Source organism: Hibiscus syriacus, unplaced genomic scaffold (assembly GCF_006381635.1).
Source record: "Hibiscus syriacus cultivar Baekdansim isolate YM2019G1 unplaced genomic scaffold, ASM638163v2 tig00117056_pilon, whole genome shotgun sequence".
Classification (NCBI taxonomy): Eukaryota; Viridiplantae; Streptophyta; class Magnoliopsida; order Malvales; family Malvaceae; genus Hibiscus; species Hibiscus syriacus.
Window position 1 is genome coordinate 1,114,510 of NW_024063539.1, and position 19,576 is coordinate 1,134,085.

Here is a 19,576-nt window from a genome sequence, read left to right on the forward strand (position 1 = left end):
TTAAATTAAAAAATATATATAAAGGATATTAAGATTTAGGAGAATACATCTTGACCTACTCGTCATTTTTCCTGCGACTACTTGTGTCATCGTGTGAAATTTAAACGGTAACGGGGATCCTTGCGGTTTTTTCAAATTACTCGATGGGGATCCCGTTTAAATCTCCGCAATTTTTTAAACGAAGACGGGTACATATTTTTTAAACGGGACGGGGACCAATCCCCGGCCTGAAACCGCACCATTGCCACCCCTACGTTCAACTCCCCACTTCCGGATTTTCCTAGGCCCAAACAGTATATATAAAAACGACAGCCCAAACGTGACTCGATTCATAACAGAAACTCTCCAGCCTCTTCCTCACCTAAACCAACTGCCCTTTCTCTTGTAATAATCGAACTTCTCTTTACGTCTCTTTCCCCACTCGTCGTCGTCGCCGCCGCGCACCGCTATGGCTTGTGTTAGCTTCGCTAAGCTCAACGCGCCGTCATCCAATTGGATCGGAGGTCAGCAGTCTCCTTCTCTGCGATCCGGTTCGTCAACACGGCTCGCCACTCGCAGAGTCTCGCTCCAGATCCGTGCCGGCGCTTACACCGACGAACTCATCAAAACCGCCGTTAGTGTTTTCATTAATCTCTGTTTTGCTTTCCTTTCTCAGCTTTCAAAGATTTCATGTGACGTTTTATTAGATTTGTTTTGGGCTAAAAATAGATCGATTGACATGAAAAGATTATGATCGCCTTATATACAATTGTTTTTCTTTAATCTTTGAATTGGAATTTAGTTTTTACTTGTAAATTGTTTGCCGTCTGACATTATAGAATGTGATTTTTCATTGATGCTTGATGGAGACATGGATTTGAATAACCTGCTGTAACACAATGTTACGATTTTACCTTCTATGTTAACCGTTGATGTTTACCCAGATTAACCACACTAATATTTGTTACATTTGCAACTGGGATAAAGGCCGTTGACCGATTCGCAATTTTAATTTAAATCCATGAATGAAGAACTGTATGAGAAATCTTGTGAACTGGCCAGCTTGGTGGAGAAGACTGATACTTTTGTTATTTGTTTCTTTCAATGGTGTAGAAAACTATTGCATCACCTGGCCGTGGAATCCTGGCTATCGATGAATCAAATGCAACATGTGGAAAGAGATTATCTTCTATTGGCTTAGACAATACCGAACCCAACCGGCAGGCATACAGACAGCTTCTTCTCACAACTCCTGGCCTTGGAGAATATATTTCTGGTGCCATTCTTTTTGAAGAAACACTTTACCAGTCAACAACTGATGGGAAGAAATTTGTTGATGTCTTGCATGACCAGAAAATCGTGCCCGGCATCAAAGTAGATAAGGTAACACTGCTGAATTTCCACATGTATACGACTTGAGAATTCTTTTTGTTGGTGCTCATTAATTCAATCTTTTACATTATCCTGTATTTTAGGGTTTGGTTCCTCTACCTGGTTCAAACAACGAATCTTGGTGTCAAGGTTTGGATGGATTGTCATCAAGATCCGCTGAGTACTACAAACAAGGTGCTCGGTTTGCCAAGTGGTAAGTCTGTTTTACCTAGTTAACTTGTGCCTTGTGAAGTTCAAATGAAAAGTCTGGTTGGTTTATATATATGTATATATACATACATACACACATGTATATATACATTTATTTATACACATGTATAGCGGTTCTCATTCATAAAATGGGGTATTATTGAAATACTCAGGAGAACAGTCGTTAGCATTCCTTGTGGTCCTTCTGCTCTGGCCGTCAAGGAAGCTGCATGGGGACTTGCACGTTATGCTGCCATATCTCAGGTATTGTTATATTATATCAGTTTCTTGTAACTCCCTAAAACAAATGCAAGGCTCATTATTTCTCTACTCAAAATCGAAGTTCTTGGAATTCTGTGAATGGAAATTAGATTAATTTTCGACTGTTCTTAAATTCTGGCATGAGTTCTGTTTTGGCTTGGGTAGCTTAGCTTGGTAATTTCTCTTATTTTATGTTGTAGGCGATTTTTATATCGAGCTCAATTGTATGTTAATGTGAATTAATATCCAGGACAATGGTCTTGTGCCAATCGTGGAACCTGAGATTCTTCTTGATGGTGACCACCCTATTGAGAGGACCCTTGAAGTAGCTGAGAAAGTCTGGGCAGAAGTCTTTTACTACCTGGCTGAGAATAATGTTATATTTGAGGGCATCTTACTCAAGCCAAGCATGGTAACCCCGGGGGCTGAACACAAAGAGAAGGCTTCGCCTGAGACTATTGCCAAATATACACTCACTATGCTGAAGAGGAGAGTTCCACCAGCCGTTCCAGGAATCATGGTACCTAAAAACACTTATTCACATCAAAGCCTTTAGTTTTATAAGTTTCGTCATGCAAGCTCGTACATCTTGATTCTTAAAGCATCTTGATATACACCTTTGGTCTATTTAGAGAAGCTGTGATTAATAAAAAGGTGTATGCATTTGTTTATCTTGCAGTTTTTGTCTGGAGGACAGTCTGAGGTGGAAGCCACCTTGAACTTGCACGGAATGAACCAAAGCCCGAACCCGTGGCACGTTTCATTCTCATATGCACGTGCATTGCAAAACACTGTGCTTAAGACATGGCAAGGACGTCCTGAGAACGTTGAAGCTGCTCAAAAGGCTCTTCTGGTGCGTGCAAAGGCAAATTCTCTGGCTCAGCTCGGAAAATACTCAGCTGAGGGTGAAAGTGAAGAAGCCAAGAAAGGAATGTTTGTTAAGGGCTATACCTATTAAGATGACTTAAAGTTTTCGCACTTTTGGTTGGCTATCTATGGCACTTTGCGCGAGGGTTACTTGCTTTTAGATAAGTTTTTACATTTTTATTTTCATGCCTCCTGAAACTAGAGAGGTTGAATAAATTTGCATGGGAAAGTAGAAAAACCAAATGCCTTAAAAATCACTTCCCTTGGCGCCTTTTGTACGAAACAGGTTCATATCTAAGGTAGGCTTGTTTATTGGTTTTGGTCAATTTCAGACTGAATTCCATTTTAAGTTTAGATTGTTTGTATCATCTTGAATTATGGTCAATTTTAGGCTTTTGAGTTTCATCTCGAATTTAGACCATCATCTTCAGTTCAGCTCTCCATTGAGCATCTTCCATGCATTCTAGCTTTCTCGCTTGTTTTTATGTAGGCGTATGAACATTTTATATGGTAGAGATGGAAATTTCAGTTAATTTTTTTAGATTGGTGTAAAAATTGTAAATTTCAGGAATTTGATGTGGTGTTGTAGCCATTTTCAGGTTCATGTTTTCATCAAAGTTTCCACTATTTTCTAAATTTGACTGCCCAAGCTATTCGTTGGACCATGTATGGTAGCAGTGAGATCTAAAGCCAAGAAAATTGAATAAGGTCATTGATTCATAGAACTCGGCACTATAATTTAATGATTATAATTATAGGGTAAAATACATAAATGATCCTCCGATTATATGATACTAGTTTGTTGAGTCTCTCGACTATTAAAAGTTATAAAATAGTCTTTCGACTATAGGGTGTTACTTTATCGAGTCCTTCGATTATTAAAAGTTACAAAATGGTCATTCGACTATTCATTATGCTCTAAAATCATCATTTTTCATTTAAAAAAATAATGGTAGTTTGAGCTGAATGTTAACATGTTGACTGAGATATGGTAATCGTTTGAGATTTTAAGATCATATTTTATCATATCTCAGTCGGCAGATTTATGTTTAGTTCAGACGATCATTAATTTTTTAACGGAAAATAATGAGTTAGGAACATATGAATAATTGGGTGATTATTTATAATTTTTAATAGCCGATGACTCAACAATACATCTTATACCAGAGGATCAATTTGTAACTTTTAATAATTGTAGGACTTAACAAAGTAGTATTCTATAATTAAAGTACCATTTGTGTAATTTACCCTAAATAATATCAACTATTAATCAAGTCTTTTAAATAAAATTTAAGGTTGGAAAGAGACATCTCACAATAATTTTTTACCGTACTGTATTTAAAATAAATAAATAATAAATTATATATTAGTAATCATAAGAAGATGATAACACCAAAAGCGACATGAATATTGCAGTGGAATCCAAATACTAATAATGATGAAAGGAGAGGAATGAGACAGACTGGATGAGAGATGCAATGAGCTTTTCAAGCAAATACTTTGGGCTTCATTAAATTCAGATTTGATTTTGCTGTTGGGTTGGTACTAAGAGCATAAATTGTTATTCTTGTGCTAAATTTATTATCTTGGATTACTACAACGAGTGGTGTCCATAGCATGCAGGATATCAACATCATTTACATACACAAATTTATTTTCAATTCGAAATAAGAGTTCTAAATTTTATCTAAATTAACTTTTCTTTGCTTAATAAAAAGCTTTAACCTTTGAAAAATAATATTATTCATTGATTTCAAATAAAGTTATTAATGAATATTGAAGTCTACTTTAAATATGAATTTGGGCACTTCCTGCTGCAGTATTCGAAGTTGAAAACAGCAGCTTTGCCGATGGCGTCCACATGGGGTAATTGAAATGGTTTTTGAATATATAACGTGTACATGATTTTAATTAGTTTGAGGTTCGATTAAATAAAAATGATTGATTTAAAGGACCAAACTGAATAAAAGTTTAAAGACATGTGATCTAAACATGTTGTGGATAAAACTGTTCTATCATGATAATGTTTAAATATGTCGTGGATACTAAGAATTAGTGTTTGAGTAGGACTCCAACACTTTGAAAAGATAATGAAGTGGTTTAAGTTGGTGAAAGAGTTGATTGAAGAGCACTACTAGATGGTGACTTTTAGCCGCGATGTTAAATTTATGAAAAATAATATATTCTGATTTTTTTCTTCTTCTAATAATCATTTATTTTTTTATTATACATATTTTAAAATTTTACTTATATTCACTTTACATATAAAAATTATATTATTAATATACAAGTGTTCATCATTTTATAAAATTATTTATAAATCCATCACTATTAATATTTAACGATCACATTAAAATTAAAAGTAATGAGTTTTGACTGGATGACAAGTCCTCATCTAATAGAGCAAGGCTAGCTTGGTTGACCATTCACTGGGCTGGTTGTTTTTGTAATTTATGTTTATCGGTGATATTTCAGTAGTTAAATATCTTGTTGTGGTTCGTTTGTAGTAGTAATCAGATCGGTTTGTATCTATATATTGTTCGAGTTCTTTTTAGATGAGTTTTGTTATCTTTTTCTTATACGATCCTTATATAATACTAGGTGATTAATTTTGTATATTAATGGTTATAAAAAATATGTTAATCATATGTTTAATTTACAATTTTATTTACAAATTCTTGTTATAATTCTAAATATTTTTTCTCAATAAAATTAACTGTTTTTATTTCCATAAAGAAAATAAAGGAGGGAAAAATTAATATATTCTCTCTCTCAAACTCATACTCGTATACTCGTATTGTGATATATATGTCACAACGCCCACCGTTTCCGTATCTTTAAATGGTGTTTGACCAAACAAGTAAACTTCCCCTCTCTCAAGTGTTTTTTGCTTCTCTTTTTCTCCTCAAACCTCCACCCCCCCTTTTTTTGTACGTTTTTATTAATCTCCATCCTCTTCTTCTTCTTTCTTCTTCTTCTTCTTCTTCTTTTGTGTCGTCTTCGTCTTTTGGGGTTGGAAGCGACCGGAGGGCTTTAATCTAGAGCCGGTTCCATCGTACGGTCAGGACTTTCCCCCACGGGAAAAAGTCTATATGACTATATCCACACTGCAGTCTCCACCACCTGACCAGAACCTCAAACTGAACAAAATGTTTTGTTATTTTCAATTTTAAAACCTCTCTCACAACGGGCTAAAACGAGCTTGCCTTTTTAGGCCTACTTTTTCATTATCTCTCAGTCTTCCCTTTCCTTATATATAATTTATTCAATCATTTCCTTTTACTACTACTACTAATAAGTAATAATCTTTCTTTGCACTCTTTTTTTCCTTCTCGCCCTTTACGTCGTCGTCTTCTTCAGTTCACAAATCTGCTCTTTCAACAATCCGCTGTGAGTGTTCTTTCCTTTGTTTTTTCTTTTGAGGTTGAGATTTATTTTTCCTTTTGAGTTTCTCTTTTTCTATTGCTATTCCAATTACATGCAATGAAACATTTTGAGATTTGTTTGTGTTTTCCTTCTTCAGTATGGGTTAAATTTATTTACCCACTCTTTATTTTTCCTGATTAGCTTAATTGTTAAGCAACTGTTCTTTTATTCTCGAATTGTATACTAGATTATTTTTCCTCCTAAAACTTCCAGCTTGAGTTTTAAACTGTTTTGTCTTAAAACCCTACAGTATTTTTTCCTTCATAAAAGAAGAAAAAAAGGTTTAACAACTGTACAGGATTAATGGGTTTTATTTATACTTTTGAACTATGATCTGCATGTAAACGAAGTTTTTACTTTTGCTCAAAAGCTTCTTCTTTTTGTTTTTTCCTGACTTGGGATTTGTTGATGGAATGCATAGTTGTTGTCATTTGCATATGTTCATTTTCTTTAGTGATCTCTTTTCTATAGTCTGCTTAGATTTGATGCTAATGTTATGTATGGGCTTTATTTTTGCTTCAAACATATAACAATTGCTTTCAGCTTAGATATCATGGTAAAGCTGTTTACTTTTCTCTTTTATAGGTTTTTTTTGTTTGCATTTTAATTTTTTCTATTACATAAATGCAAGCATAGTTCCTCATAATGCTTATTTGCCAAATATTATTCTGTTTTAAAGCGATTTAGACACTGACTGAACTTGATATCGCCATTATGGGTTTTGATGTAACGATCCAAAAAATGTTTTTATCTTAGTTTCATGTGGAAACTATTTAATGTTCTTGCTGCTAAAATCCACTGTAATGGTCCCCGGAAAAATCCTCTTCTCGAAAGAAGTTTTTGAGAGGCAGCTTAAAGTTTGGATCATTTTATCTTGTCGTGGAAACTTTTTCTTTTTGATGGTTGAAATGACCAGTAGCTTTGAATATTATAAAGATCATAAAGCAACTATTTTATTAATTATTATGTGGTAGATAGATTATCACGCAGAATATCACTTCTTCTATAGGAAAGTGGATTGTCACATCTTCTATAGGAAAGTGGATTGCCACATCATATGAACTAGTGTCTAATGTGAGTTTCAATTCTTGGGTAAGCTGTAGGGACTCACAACTTTAAGGAGCTATTTTGCTTAAACTTTTTTTTAAGTACTCATGTCTGATATATATTGGACGTGGCTATGGAGAGATGGTTCTCTATAGAGCCTCCAAATGCATGGAAAAACATATTGAACATATCCGTGCTGGACACATAATTGTATCCGACACTCCACCCAAGTCCAAGTAACATAGTTAGGAGGGTTTAGTCGTTTCCTTTCATCCTTGACTGGTTATTCCCTTACATCTTTAATTAGGGTAGTGTACAATTTGTCTTGCATTTTGCATATTCCAGCCCAAACATGTGGCTTGTCTTTCGTAATCCTGCGAATTAAATGCCTCATCACAATGTTTGTATCGTTTATGGTGGCCAAATCATCACCTAGAGAAAATGATTAAAAAAAACTGATTTTGCGACACACCAACTGTAGTGGTGTGAATTCAGTTTTATGATCTTTGTTTGTGTGACAAGCGGTTTGTATGTGTAGTTTACCTACAAAAATGATGTAAGAGTTTAGGTTATCCTGGAGCTTACATCGTGGCTGTACGCTCTCCCCTTGACCCAGCATGGCTTAATGGGGAGATAACTATTCTCTTTATATAATTTTAAGGTAAACATTGCTCATTCTGAAATACCGTAGTATCTAACATTTCTCGAAAAACACTCCCTACAAAGTTCTTGACACTACATGTGGTAAAAAGAGAAGAAAGAGAAATCAAAGGAGAAAGTGTCAATTAATGGTTGTGCTATATAACAAGTGCAACGTTTTAGCTCAACTATTAGATTAAAACATTTTCATTACCACCAATCAGAGCCTAAGAATTATATATAGCGAGAGAAAGCTGTATATCATTTGATGATATTTACTAAATGATGACTTGTATCATAATATCAGATTCAAGTGAATCTTTCCCTAAAGTTTCTTTTTTTTAAATAAAAAAATAGACAAATGGAGGACATATATTATGGTAAAGTTTTCCATCTTTTTCCACTTGTTTTTATTAAAATGTTGTGTTGAAGATGCTTCTGTGCTTATATTAAGACTTTGCGGTTGCTCTACCTAAAGTTGGATAATAAGACAAGTTCTTTTAATGATAGCTCTGGTGATTGAATTTATTTAATTTCATATTCACTTAAGTTATCAATGCCCTCTTTTGGGCCTAATACTTTTAGTTCTGGTGAGCCCTTTATGCTTGTTCAATAATATATGCTAGATTGTCTCTTAAATCTTAATACTTTTAGTTCTTGTAAGCTCTTTGTGTATTTACAGTAATATATGCTAGATTTGCTTACTGTTAATCAAAAGATCGTCGTTTTACTTCTCAAGTAAATATTACCAATGATATTTTATATCGTTGTCCTGCAGCGAGCAAGTTTGTATTGTTTAAACACCGAGAGCCTATGGAACCTAATGGTCATAGGAGATTGAGGAGAAGGGATCATCAAGTTCAAGAAAATGGAAATCCTAATTTTCCATGTTCTGTCAATGATTTAGATCCATGGACTGCATGGGCGTACAAACCCCGTACTATTTCATTGTTATTCATTGGTGCATGCTTTCTTATGTAAGTTCCCTGCTTCATATATACCTCTTTTTAGCATATGCTTGACTGTAAATTCTGCATTTTTGACCCTTTTTCGATTTGCAGATATCTTTTATATTGTCGGTCACTTATCTTTTAATTGTTAAAAGTTTCAAAGTTTGGCAACCAATTTTGGAAAATGTTTTTTTAAAGTTTGGTAAATGTTTCTTTGAAAAATGTTTTCAAAGTTTGGTAAAATTTTGGTAGATGTTTGTTGAAAATAGGAATGGGTAAATTCACTTTAGTCATTGCACTTTAGGGTATTTTCAAAGATTAGTCCCTAAGTTTCTACTATAAATACCCTTACCCATTTAGCTTCAAAATCATCCCAAAACATTTCTTTCTTCCTATACTAGAGAGCTTTCTTGTGAGTAGTGAGTGTTTTGTAAACACCTGTAAATTTTCTCTCTTAGTAAAAGATTTGCAGCAGCCCGGAGACGTAAGCACAATTGGCTGAACTCCGTTATCAATTTTCGGGTATTATTTTTTCGCTTTTATTTCGCATTCTCACTAATCTGGTTATAGGGAAATTACTTGTACTCAGTTTATTTTCCTAACAACTGGTAATCAGAGCTTTTGGTTGTGAATTTTGTCAAATTTTCTGCGAGGTTACTATTCATTACTATTCACGTGAATAGTGAATTTCGTGAATAGTGAAATTCGGTCGGCGATACGAGTTTGTCGACGGTGGTGTTCTAATACACGGTGATTCGCAAGAATTGTCAGAAACGATCCAAACGAAGCCAGATTCGAGTGGGAGCGATGGCTGCAGACGAAGGGAAGGTGAAAATTGAAAAGTTCGATGGTGCGGACTTTGGCTTTTGGAAGATGCAGATTAAAGATTTTTTGTACCAGAAAAATCTATATCAACCTCTCTCAGGAAAGCAACCAGAGGGCATGAAGGATGAAGATTGGGCTCTTCTCGACAGACAAGCCCTCGGAGTTATCCGACTGACGTTATCCCGCAATGTTGCTTTTAACATAGCAAAGGAAAAGACCACGGCGGGTCTTATGGCGGCTCTCTCCAGTATGTACGAGAAGTCATCGGCCTCAAACAAAGTTCATTTGATGAGGCGATTATTCAATTTGCGGATGGCGGAAGGGGCATCGGTGGCACAACACCTAAATGAACTCAATACAATCACAACCCAGTTGAGTTCAGTGGAAATTGAGTTCGATGATGAAGTTCGAGCTTTAATTCTCTTATCATCTCTACCAGACAGTTGGAATGCTACTGTTACAGCAGTCAGCAGTTCGTCGGGAAACAACAAATTAAAATTCGACGATGTTCGGGATCTAGTATTGAGTGAAGAAATTCGACGAAGAGAATCGGGTGAAGCATCAACCTCCTCAGCCTTGCACACGGAGTCTAGAGGGAGAACTTCAGAAATAAATTCAAATCGTGGTAGATCAAAATCCAGAAGGGGCAAATCAATAACAGGAAATAAAGATTTTACCTGTTATAATTGCGGCAAGAAGGGTCACTTCAAAAGAGATTGCCGAGCACCGAAGAAAAATACCGGCACACAGGAATCTGCCAACATGACGGAGGAGACAGGTGATGCCATGATTTTAAGCGTCAACAGTCCGATTGAATCATGGATCTTGGATTCAGGGGCATCTTTCCACTCCACCCCATGCCGAAAAATCATGGAGAACTATGTCAGTGGTGTTTTTGGGAAGGTTCATCTAGCTGATGATGAAACCTTGAAGATCGTCGAAAAAGGAGACATCCGACTAAAGCTGCCAAACCAGACCACCTGGAAGCTGACAGGAGTGAGACATATTCCTGGCCTCAAAAGAAATCTGATTTCTGTTGGACAGCTTGATGGAGAAGAATATAGTACAACTTTTTCAGGCTGTGAATGGAAGATTACCAAAGGAGCACTCGTCATTGCTCGTGGTAAGAAGACCGGTACTCTCTATGTAACCTCAAATTTAGAGAATATCATTGCAGTAGCAGATGCTGATGGAAAATCAAACCTATGGCACCAAAGGCTCGGCCATATGAGCGAGAAAGGAATGAAGATACTTCTGTCAAAAGGGAAGCTGCCGGATCTAAAGAATGTAGATGTCGGACTATGCGAGGATTGCATCTTTGGAAAACAAAAGAAAGTCAGTTTTACAAAGATTGGCAAGACTCCCAAGGCAGAAAGGTTAGAATTTGTTCATACTGATGTATGGGGACCATCCTCTGTTCCATCTCTTGCAGGCTCACTATATTATGTCACCTTCATCGATGATTCAACAAGGAAGGTGTGGGTTTATTTTTTGAAGAAGAAATCAGAAGTCTTTGATATCTTCAGAAAATGGAAGGCCATGGTGGAAAATGAGACTGGTTTGAAAGTCAAGCGGTTGAGGTCTGACAATGGAGGAGAGTATAGAGACAGTAGTTTCAGAGATTTCTGCGCAAACAATGGGATCAATATGGAGACAACAGTTCCCATAACACCGCAAAAGAATGGTGTAGCAGAGCGCATGAACAGAACTCTGAATGAACGTGCCAGAAGCATGAGGATACATGCCGGATTGCCCAAATTTCTATGGGCTGAAGCTATCAACACTGCAGCTTACCTGATCAACCGGGGGCCCTCAGTTCCTTTGGATGGCGGAATACCAGAGGAAGCTTGGAGCAAGAAAGAAATAAACCTTTCACACTTAAGAGTGTTTGATTGTATTTCTTATGTACACATAAACTCTGCTGAAAGAAGTAAACTTGATGCCAAGTCCAACAAATGCGTCTTTGTTGGTTACGGTGGTGATGAGTTCGGTTATCGGTTTTGGGACTACGAAAATCGAAAGATCATCAGAAGCAGAGACGTCATTTTCAATGAAAATGTGATGTACAAAGATAGGTCAACCGCAGAATCAAGTAATACCGAAGCTGAAACAAAGGAATTTGCTGAGTTCGAGGAGATTTCTGGAAATTATGTTCAGATCAATCCTGAAGCAGTTCAAGAAGAACCACACACACCAGAACTAAGACGCTCCTCCAGAATTCCTAAACCAACCCAACGGTATTCGCCTTCTTTGCACTATTTGTTGTTGACTGACAATGGTGAACCAGAGTGCTATGATGAAGCAATGCAGGTGGAGGATTCAGTCAAGTGGGAGTCTTCCATGAAAGATGAGATGGACTCACTTATGTCAAATCAGACGTGGGAATTAGCTGAATTACCACCAGGTAAGAAAGCGCTCCATAACAAGTAAATTTACAGGATCAAAGAAGAACATGATGGGAGAAAACGCTACAAAGCAAGATTAGTTGTCAAAGGTTTTCAACAAAAAGAAGGTATTGACTACAATGAAATTTTCTCTCCAGTCGTAAAACTGTCTACAATCAGACTGGTGTTGAAAATTGTAGCTGCAGAGAATTTACATCTTGAGCAGTTAGATGTAAAGACAGCTTTCCTTCATGGTGATTTGGAGGAAGAGATCTATATGAGGCAGCCAGAAGGCTTCATAGAGGCAGTCAAGAAAAACCTGGTATGCAGGTTGAAGAAGAGCTTGTATGGTTTAAAACAAGCTCCTAGACAGTGGTACAAGAAGTTCGATAGTTTCATGAGTAGCAGTGGTTTTACCAGATGCCAAGCAGATCATTGTTGCTACATCAAGAGGTTCGACAATAGTTTCATTATTTTATTGTTGTACGTTGATGACATGCTCGTTGCAGGCTCAAACATGCAAGAGATTATAAACTTGAAGCAAAAATTGTCGAAGCAGTTTGCTATGAAGGATCTGGGCGCTGCAAAGCAGATTCTTGGGATGAGGATCAAGAAAGACACAAAGTCGGGGACTTTGATGTTATCACAGGCTGAGTACATCAACAAAGTACTCTCCAGGTTCAACATGCAAGATGCTAAACCAGTAAGTACACCTTTAGGTGTTCATTTCAGACTCTCCAAAGACCAATCACCAAAGACGGAGGAAGAACGTGCACACATGGTGAAGGTGCCGTATGCCTCAGTAATTGGAAGTCTAATGTATGCCATGGTTTGTACCAGACCAGATATTGCTCATGTAGTGGGAGCTGTTAGCAGGTACATGAATAATCCGGGCAAGGTACACTGGGAAGCAGTCAAATGGATCCTCAGATATCTTCGGGGTACCACAAACAAAACACTTTGTTTCAAAGGTGGAGATATGATACTGACAGGCTATGTAGATGCTGACTTAGCCGGAAATGTTGACATCAGAAGGAGCATTACAGGGTATGTCTATACTCTAGGAGGAACTGCAGTGAGTTGGGTTTCTCAACTACAGAAGATAGTTGCTCTCTCCACAACTGATGCATAATATGTCGCTGTTACGGAAGCCAGCAAGGAGATGGTTTAGCTCCAAAGTTTATTGGAAGAGTTAGGCAAGAAACAAGAAAACAATATCTTATATTGCGACAGTCAAAGTGTTATCCATCTAGCAAAGAATCCGTCTTTTCATTCCAGGACAAAGCACATACAATTGAAATATCATTTTATCCGGTCTCTTCTGGAAGATGGGATTTTGAAACTTGAAAAGATTAGTGGAGCTCAAAATCCGGCAGAAATGTTGACAAAGACGGTGACTACGGACAAACTGAAGTTGTGTTCAGCTTCAGTTGGCATGCTAGAATAACAAGACCAGACATGCTGCTGCATTGATCGAGGTGTGAAGACATATTAAAATCAGTCTTCAAGTGGGAGATTGTTAAAAGTTTCAAAGTTTGGCAACCAACTTTGGAAAATGTTTTTTCAAAGTTTGGTAAATGTTTTTTTGAAAAATGTTTTTCAAAGTTTGGTAAAATTTTGGTAGATGTTTGTTGAAAATAGGAATGGGTAAATTCACTTTAGTCATTGCACTTTAGGGTATTTTCAAAGATTAGTCCCTAAGTTTCTACTATAAATACCCTTACCCATTTAGCTTCAAAATCATCCCAAAACATTTATTTCTTCCTATACTAGAGAGCTTTCTTGTGAGTAGTGAGTGTTTTGTAAACACCTGTAAATTTTCTCTCTTAGTAAAAGATCTGCAGCAGCCCGGAGACGTAAGCACAATTGGCTGAACTCCGTTATCAATTTTCGGATATTATTTTTCCGCTTTTATTTCGCATTCTCACTAATCTGGTTATAGGGAAATTACTTGTACTCGGTTTATTTTCCTAACATTAATAACACAGAAATTCTTCTTTTGTTGCTAGAATTCGTATTTCCTGGTTTGAATTCATGCTCATGTTTTTATTTTGAGTTGCGTGAATCATTTGGTTGTCATCAACCATATATTGGTTGCCCGTGGGTCCTAATTTTGGAACTTGCCTCTGCTGCATGTACTATGTACCAGATAGTAATATTGCATTAGAAAAGCTTAATTTTCAGTTTGAACTTGTTTTTGTGATGGTTGACCCCGTAGATATTCTTGATTCTACTGTAGTGTTGGCAACATGTTCAGCAATTTCAAGGATTGTGAGTAAGCAGATGGGATCTGTGTTTTAAAAGGACACTATGGTCACAATGATCGATGTAGATTAAACAAGTTTTAAGAAAATCTCACGGACACTTTATGTTTTGAATCTTTTTATGAACTAATTTTATTCAGCTATAGTAGTTCTTTTTCATTTTCCACTTTGCGCTTGTCAAAGTCACTGTACTTGAAGGGAAATAATTGGTATTATCTATTTCTCTATTGCAGCCTGATCATTATACAGTATTATTCAATTTAAATGATGGTAGCGACGTAGCGTCTTGCTATTGTCTTCTACCTGCTGCATCCAGAACCATGTCATATGTGACATGTAGTTGTTTTCATTTTTTTTCTAAGAGGAAACTTCTTTCTCTCCTTTAAATTTAAATTATATTTAAGACTCATTTGTTTGGTCTCTATATGTTTAACAGTTGGGCAAGTGGAGCCCTTGATCCTGAGAGCAACGAATTTGTTGATCTTGTAACATCTGTAAAAAGGTTTCTATTTATTTCTAATGCCATTGTAATGTCTTAGCCCTTTTACTTGCTGACATATATTAAGTATCTCCCATGTGCTTTTTTATAGAGGTGTATGGGCAATGATTGCAGTTTTTCTTGCTTATTGCTTGCTGCAGGCTCCTTCCACGTAAGTTATTAGATTGATTCTTTCTGTAGATCTTAATCCATTTAACTGTTTTACATGGATTCCTTACTGATTTGTAGAAAAGTAATTTAGTAGCAGATGCAAATCCCCTTTACTCCTGAGAAAAAATAATTGTGTATTAATTGATGATACAATTCTTTGGTTCATTAAGAATCCTCTTGAAAAGGTGCAGGCTTGATTCTTCTGTAACCTCTTAGAAACAGAATTTTGAAATTTCCTTTTCCAGAAGACATGTATGGTAAAATGTATTCAACAATCCGAGGCTTACCTGGTATAAATCAAAATTTTGTTTCAATTTATTTATGGATTTTTATTTCCTCTATATGAGTGTTAAAGTTAAAATATGTATTTTCATTTGCTATATGAGCCCTTGGATCTGTAGTATACCAAAAATGGTTTTCATGGTGTCAAAACAATGCTTTTATGATTGTGCTGGCCAGAGAAGATGGCGATGGAAACCTTTATAAGTACTTATGGATAGCTGTGAAGTTCAATATTTTTTCTTTCCAAATCTTTGTTCTGTTCACCTGCATTTCTTATTGGTATGGTTGGTGGACTGCTAGTTTTATTTCCCGACACTTAAAAAGAAGTTACACTGCTTTGCAGGGTCCTTATTCGGCCACATCCGGCAATTTGGCGTTTAGTTCATGGAATGGCTGTTGTTTACCTTGTCGCACTCACTTTTATGCTTTTTCAGGTTAGTTTCCTGATGCAGCTTTTATTTATTTATTTTCTATATTGTAGCTTTCTCTGTCCATTGCAAAGTACATATATTTTTATTTATTTTATATGTTATGCGTGTATATTTGCTTTTGTATCTAGTAGCTTTATTCATTTTTGTTGGTCAACATTATGTGCTACACCTGGAGTCTTAATCATTCATTTGGCTCTTGAGGAATTACGTTTAAGCCGAGGAAGAGGTTTAGCAGTCATGGAGACAAGACATAGTGTAAGAGTAGCAGTAGGACCAGGAGGCTTAGGTACATAAGAGGTGTAGTGAGCTGTGCTAATAGGAGCTGAGATGCATTACCTATAAACATCAAATACATATACAGCACACACACGAGAAGAAGTGAAATATACATATATGTATGCGTAAAGGGTTATAATAAATGATTACTGATGGTTCCTCTCAATTCTGTTTCAGACGTGCGATGATGCTAGACAATTCATGAAGTTTCTCCATCCTGACCTTGGTGTTGGTACTGCTTTTGCCTCTGATAGATATTCAGTCTCATATTTGCTCTGGTGCTATTAATTCTATTGAATTTTCTTGATTTATTATTTGCTTCTTCATGCAGAGCTTCCAGAACGATCCTATGGTGCTGATTGTCGCATTTATATTCCTGAAAATCCCTCTAACAGATTTAAGAATGTTTATGTATGGATCTTCTTGCACAACCTGGATTCTCTACTTTATTCTACTTTTACCTCTTTTTCTTTAGGTATTTATTTTAATGCATGCTTGATCTTGTCTTTCTCTATGCAATTGCTGTGGTTTTATATTTTTCAATTCTAATCTTGTTACATGTAAATAAAACCATTTCTAGGAGACGCTATTTGATGAATTTGTTCTAGCCCACATCTTTGGCTGGTGGGGCAAGGCCATTTTAATCCGCAATCAGCCGCTTCTCTGGGTCCTCTCAATTGGATTTGAGTTTATGGAGGTTAAATTTTGACCCAATAATGACATGCTTATCGTTTTTCTTATTGTTCTGATTTTCTGTTTAGAAGTATTACTATTAATAAGTTAATGCATGCCCATGCTGTTTGTTTTGCATCAATAAACTGACTACTATGATGGCATATGCAGCTTACCTTCCGACACATGCTACCCAACTTTAGTGAGTGCTGGTGGGACAGCATTATTCTTGATATTTTGATATGTAATTGGTTTGGTAAGATCCTGCACTGCCATTTTATTACCCTTTGTTTTCCATATGTACTTTTCCTTTGGTCTCTGTTGTGCTTAAGGCTGTAGCATATGATTTGACTGAAAGTGACAAGGCCACTGGCTAACTTGTTTTTGGAACTGTCTTTTAAGTTCCATTTTCTCAATTATTCAAATGTTTGTTAGCAAGTTTTTATACGGTGTGGTAAAATGAATTAATTTTTCTTAGGGGTCATATGAAATGACCATCTAGTTCAGTTGGTAGAGCACAAGGTTCTTAATCTTGAGGTCGTGGGATCGAGTCCCACGGAGGGCATTTCATAATTCGGAGGTCTCTTACGGAAGCTGCTCTCAACTTAGTGTTGGGGGTAGCCTATTATCTTACTTCCCCCTTACCCCATACATATGGGAAAAAGGGACAGCCATTTTTTAGGGGTCATATTTTGTGCTATGATATTTCCTGTCACTCGGAGTGGTTCTGGGGTTCCGTTAGCTGGTCATGATTGTTTGTTTTTAGTTGCATGACAGAAAAGAGTTTTTTCGCCATCCTATTTGATATGTCTAGTTCAGCTGATATTTTCGTTTATTTGTTGATATTTCTGTGAGAAATGCTTCTATGGTTTTGATGTTTTATGATGTTCACTCATTAACAAGGTGGAAGAATTTTTCGGAAAAGGGGAAAGTCGAAATAGTGTAGTTTTAGGGACCCTAAACCCTTTAATTGAATTGAAGAGATCTAAACTGGACCCCAATCATAATAGTTAGGAAACCAAATGGCTAATATAAATCTCCTTTAATATTACTTTGTTAAGACTCTTATGTAACTTCAATAACCAAGTTTGTCTCGCCTAATTCGTGACACCAAATTCAAAGGGTATGAAAACAGTTTTTAGCCCCACGTATGATCGTAATCCTCATCCTGCCTTGCTGCTTGTTACCCAAAGTTTTTTCACGTTTGCAACCTAAGTTGATGTAGCAGTTTTCAATGTCTATGATAATCTTGTATCTCAAGTGCCCTGTTTGTTGTGTTATCATGTGTAGTCTTCACTTTTATTTTGTTGTAAGTTTCTGGTTAAGAAATAAAGAGTTAATGATTCTTCAGCCTACATATTGACACCATATTTGTCCTGGTTGTAGGTATTTGGGCTGGAATGCATACTGTTAGGTACTTTGATGGAAGAACTTATGAGTGGGTTGGTATAAGCCGCCAGCCTAACATCATTGGCAAAGTATGTTTTTCCCGTGTGATTACTTGGCGTAGAAACTTAGCATTGGGCTTCAGCTTTCAATTGCCTTGTTATTTTTTAAGCTTTCATAGACCATGATGGAGTTAAAATTCGAGTCACAAAATTGTTGTTGCACTTTGCTTTTGTCAGGTGAAACGAACATTAGGACAATTTACGCCGGCACACTGGGACAAAGATGAATGGCACCCATTTCTTGGTCCATGGCGTTTCATTCAAGTCCTCAGCCTTTGCATTGTCTTCTTGACAGTAGAACTTAATACATTCTTTCTGAAGTTTTGTCTCTGGATTCCTCCTCGAAACCCTGTAATTGTCTATAGGTTGATTTTGTGGTGGCTAATAGCAATACCGACAATTCGCGAGTACAACTCATACCTCCAAGACCAGTACCATATCGTTCTATCTCCATATTTTTGAGATATATATTTATATGGAAATTATTGACAGCAGAATCTTCTTGTTTCACTTAAAAACTAGTTGTTTGTTTCAGAAAACCGGTGAAAAAGGTTGGAGCTTTTTGTTGGCTTTCGCTCGCAATTTGCATAATTGAGCTTCTCATATGCATCAAGTTTGGACATGGTATGATCCAATCCCCATACCATATAATATTTATGGTCGTTCGATTTGTAATAATTTCCGTGCCAATGATAATTGTATTATGGTTGATTTGATTTGATTTTTTGGCCAGTTTGCAACTGCGTTGACCTGTTGTAGTTTTTGTGTATTCCCCACTCATCAGGTTTATACCCTAAGCCAATGCCGAAATGGTTGGTAATTTTCTGGTCATCGATGGGGTTGGCTCTTATATTGTTCCTTGTGGTTTGGTCATGGAAACTGCAGCGGAGTTACGGCAAAAAGAGACAATAATTTCGGTAATGCAATACACTATTCTTTTGGTAACTTAGTTACCCTTGAATTCAACGGAGAAATGTACATGCGTGTAACTTTATCATAAACTATAAATGCATATTATCTATTCTTTTGTTGTTAGGATTAGGATAGAAAAATATGCTCCTAATTTCACCATTTTACTTGCCAATTTGTGCCTAAATTTCTCCAACTGTTTCAGCTTTAGAAGCTTTTCGTGTTGTATTATTTTTCTTTCAGATGCAAATTTGTTGTATTACATTTTCCACCTTTTTTTCTTGCACTCAATGAACAGTTATTTTTCTTTCAGATGTCTATTGGAATTGCACGTAATAATTGTTACTCGCACCCTTACTAACATTGATCTAAGCTCATATGATTTTTCACCATGCATCCAAGACTTTTGCTAGACGGGCCAAAAAGAAAATTGAAGGCATTTGAGAACAATCTTCTTTTTCACACATCCTTCAGTCTATGTACCTTTTGACGACAGCAACGTCCCACTCTTGAGATATTATAGTGGGATATGTACGTATTTCAAGAATGAATGAGACTCTTTCCCCTCCAAACTCCACAGCGACGTCAACAATGCCAAATATGATGGTACCGGCTGAAATGGGATGATGTGTGAATAGGGGTGCACAAAAAATCCGAATATCCGAATATCCGAAAAAAATATCCGA

General features: G+C 36.5%; 2 protein-coding genes across 3 annotated transcripts; both read left to right on the plus strand.

Annotated features, from left to right (window-relative positions):
* Nucleotides 1-346: 346 nt before the first annotated feature.
* On the plus strand, nt 347-2,986 carry LOC120198140 (fructose-bisphosphate aldolase 3, chloroplastic-like). Its single transcript, XM_039199517.1, has 6 exons — nt 347-613; nt 1,093-1,362; nt 1,455-1,564; nt 1,734-1,824; nt 2,072-2,341; nt 2,501-2,986. The coding sequence occupies exons 1-6, from the start codon at nt 449-451 to the stop codon at nt 2,777-2,779; spliced, it is 1,185 nt and encodes a 394-aa protein (XP_039055448.1). The 5' UTR covers nt 347-448; the 3' UTR covers nt 2,780-2,986.
* A 2,634-nt stretch (nt 2,987-5,620) lies between these two features.
* Nucleotides 5,621-19,058, plus strand: LOC120197936 (CDP-diacylglycerol--serine O-phosphatidyltransferase 1-like). Of its 2 annotated transcripts, none has more exons than XM_039199336.1 (13): nt 5,621-6,078; nt 8,579-8,777; nt 14,660-14,725; nt 14,814-14,873; nt 15,498-15,588; nt 16,039-16,093; nt 16,193-16,272; nt 16,442-16,558; nt 16,705-16,789; nt 17,920-18,026; nt 18,159-18,412; nt 18,517-18,605; nt 18,766-19,058. In XM_039199336.1, exons 2-13 carry the CDS (start codon nt 8,614-8,616, stop codon nt 18,891-18,893), a joined length of 1,296 nt encoding a protein of 431 aa, XP_039055267.1. In that variant the 5' UTR covers nt 5,621-6,078; nt 8,579-8,613; the 3' UTR covers nt 18,894-19,058. The 2 variants fall into 2 exon arrangements, with proteins under 2 accessions (XP_039055267.1, XP_039055268.1); XM_039199337.1 differs by having other exon boundaries at nt 5,624-6,078; nt 17,920-18,011; nt 18,766-19,056.
* The last annotated feature ends 518 nt before the right edge of the window (nt 19,059-19,576 follow it).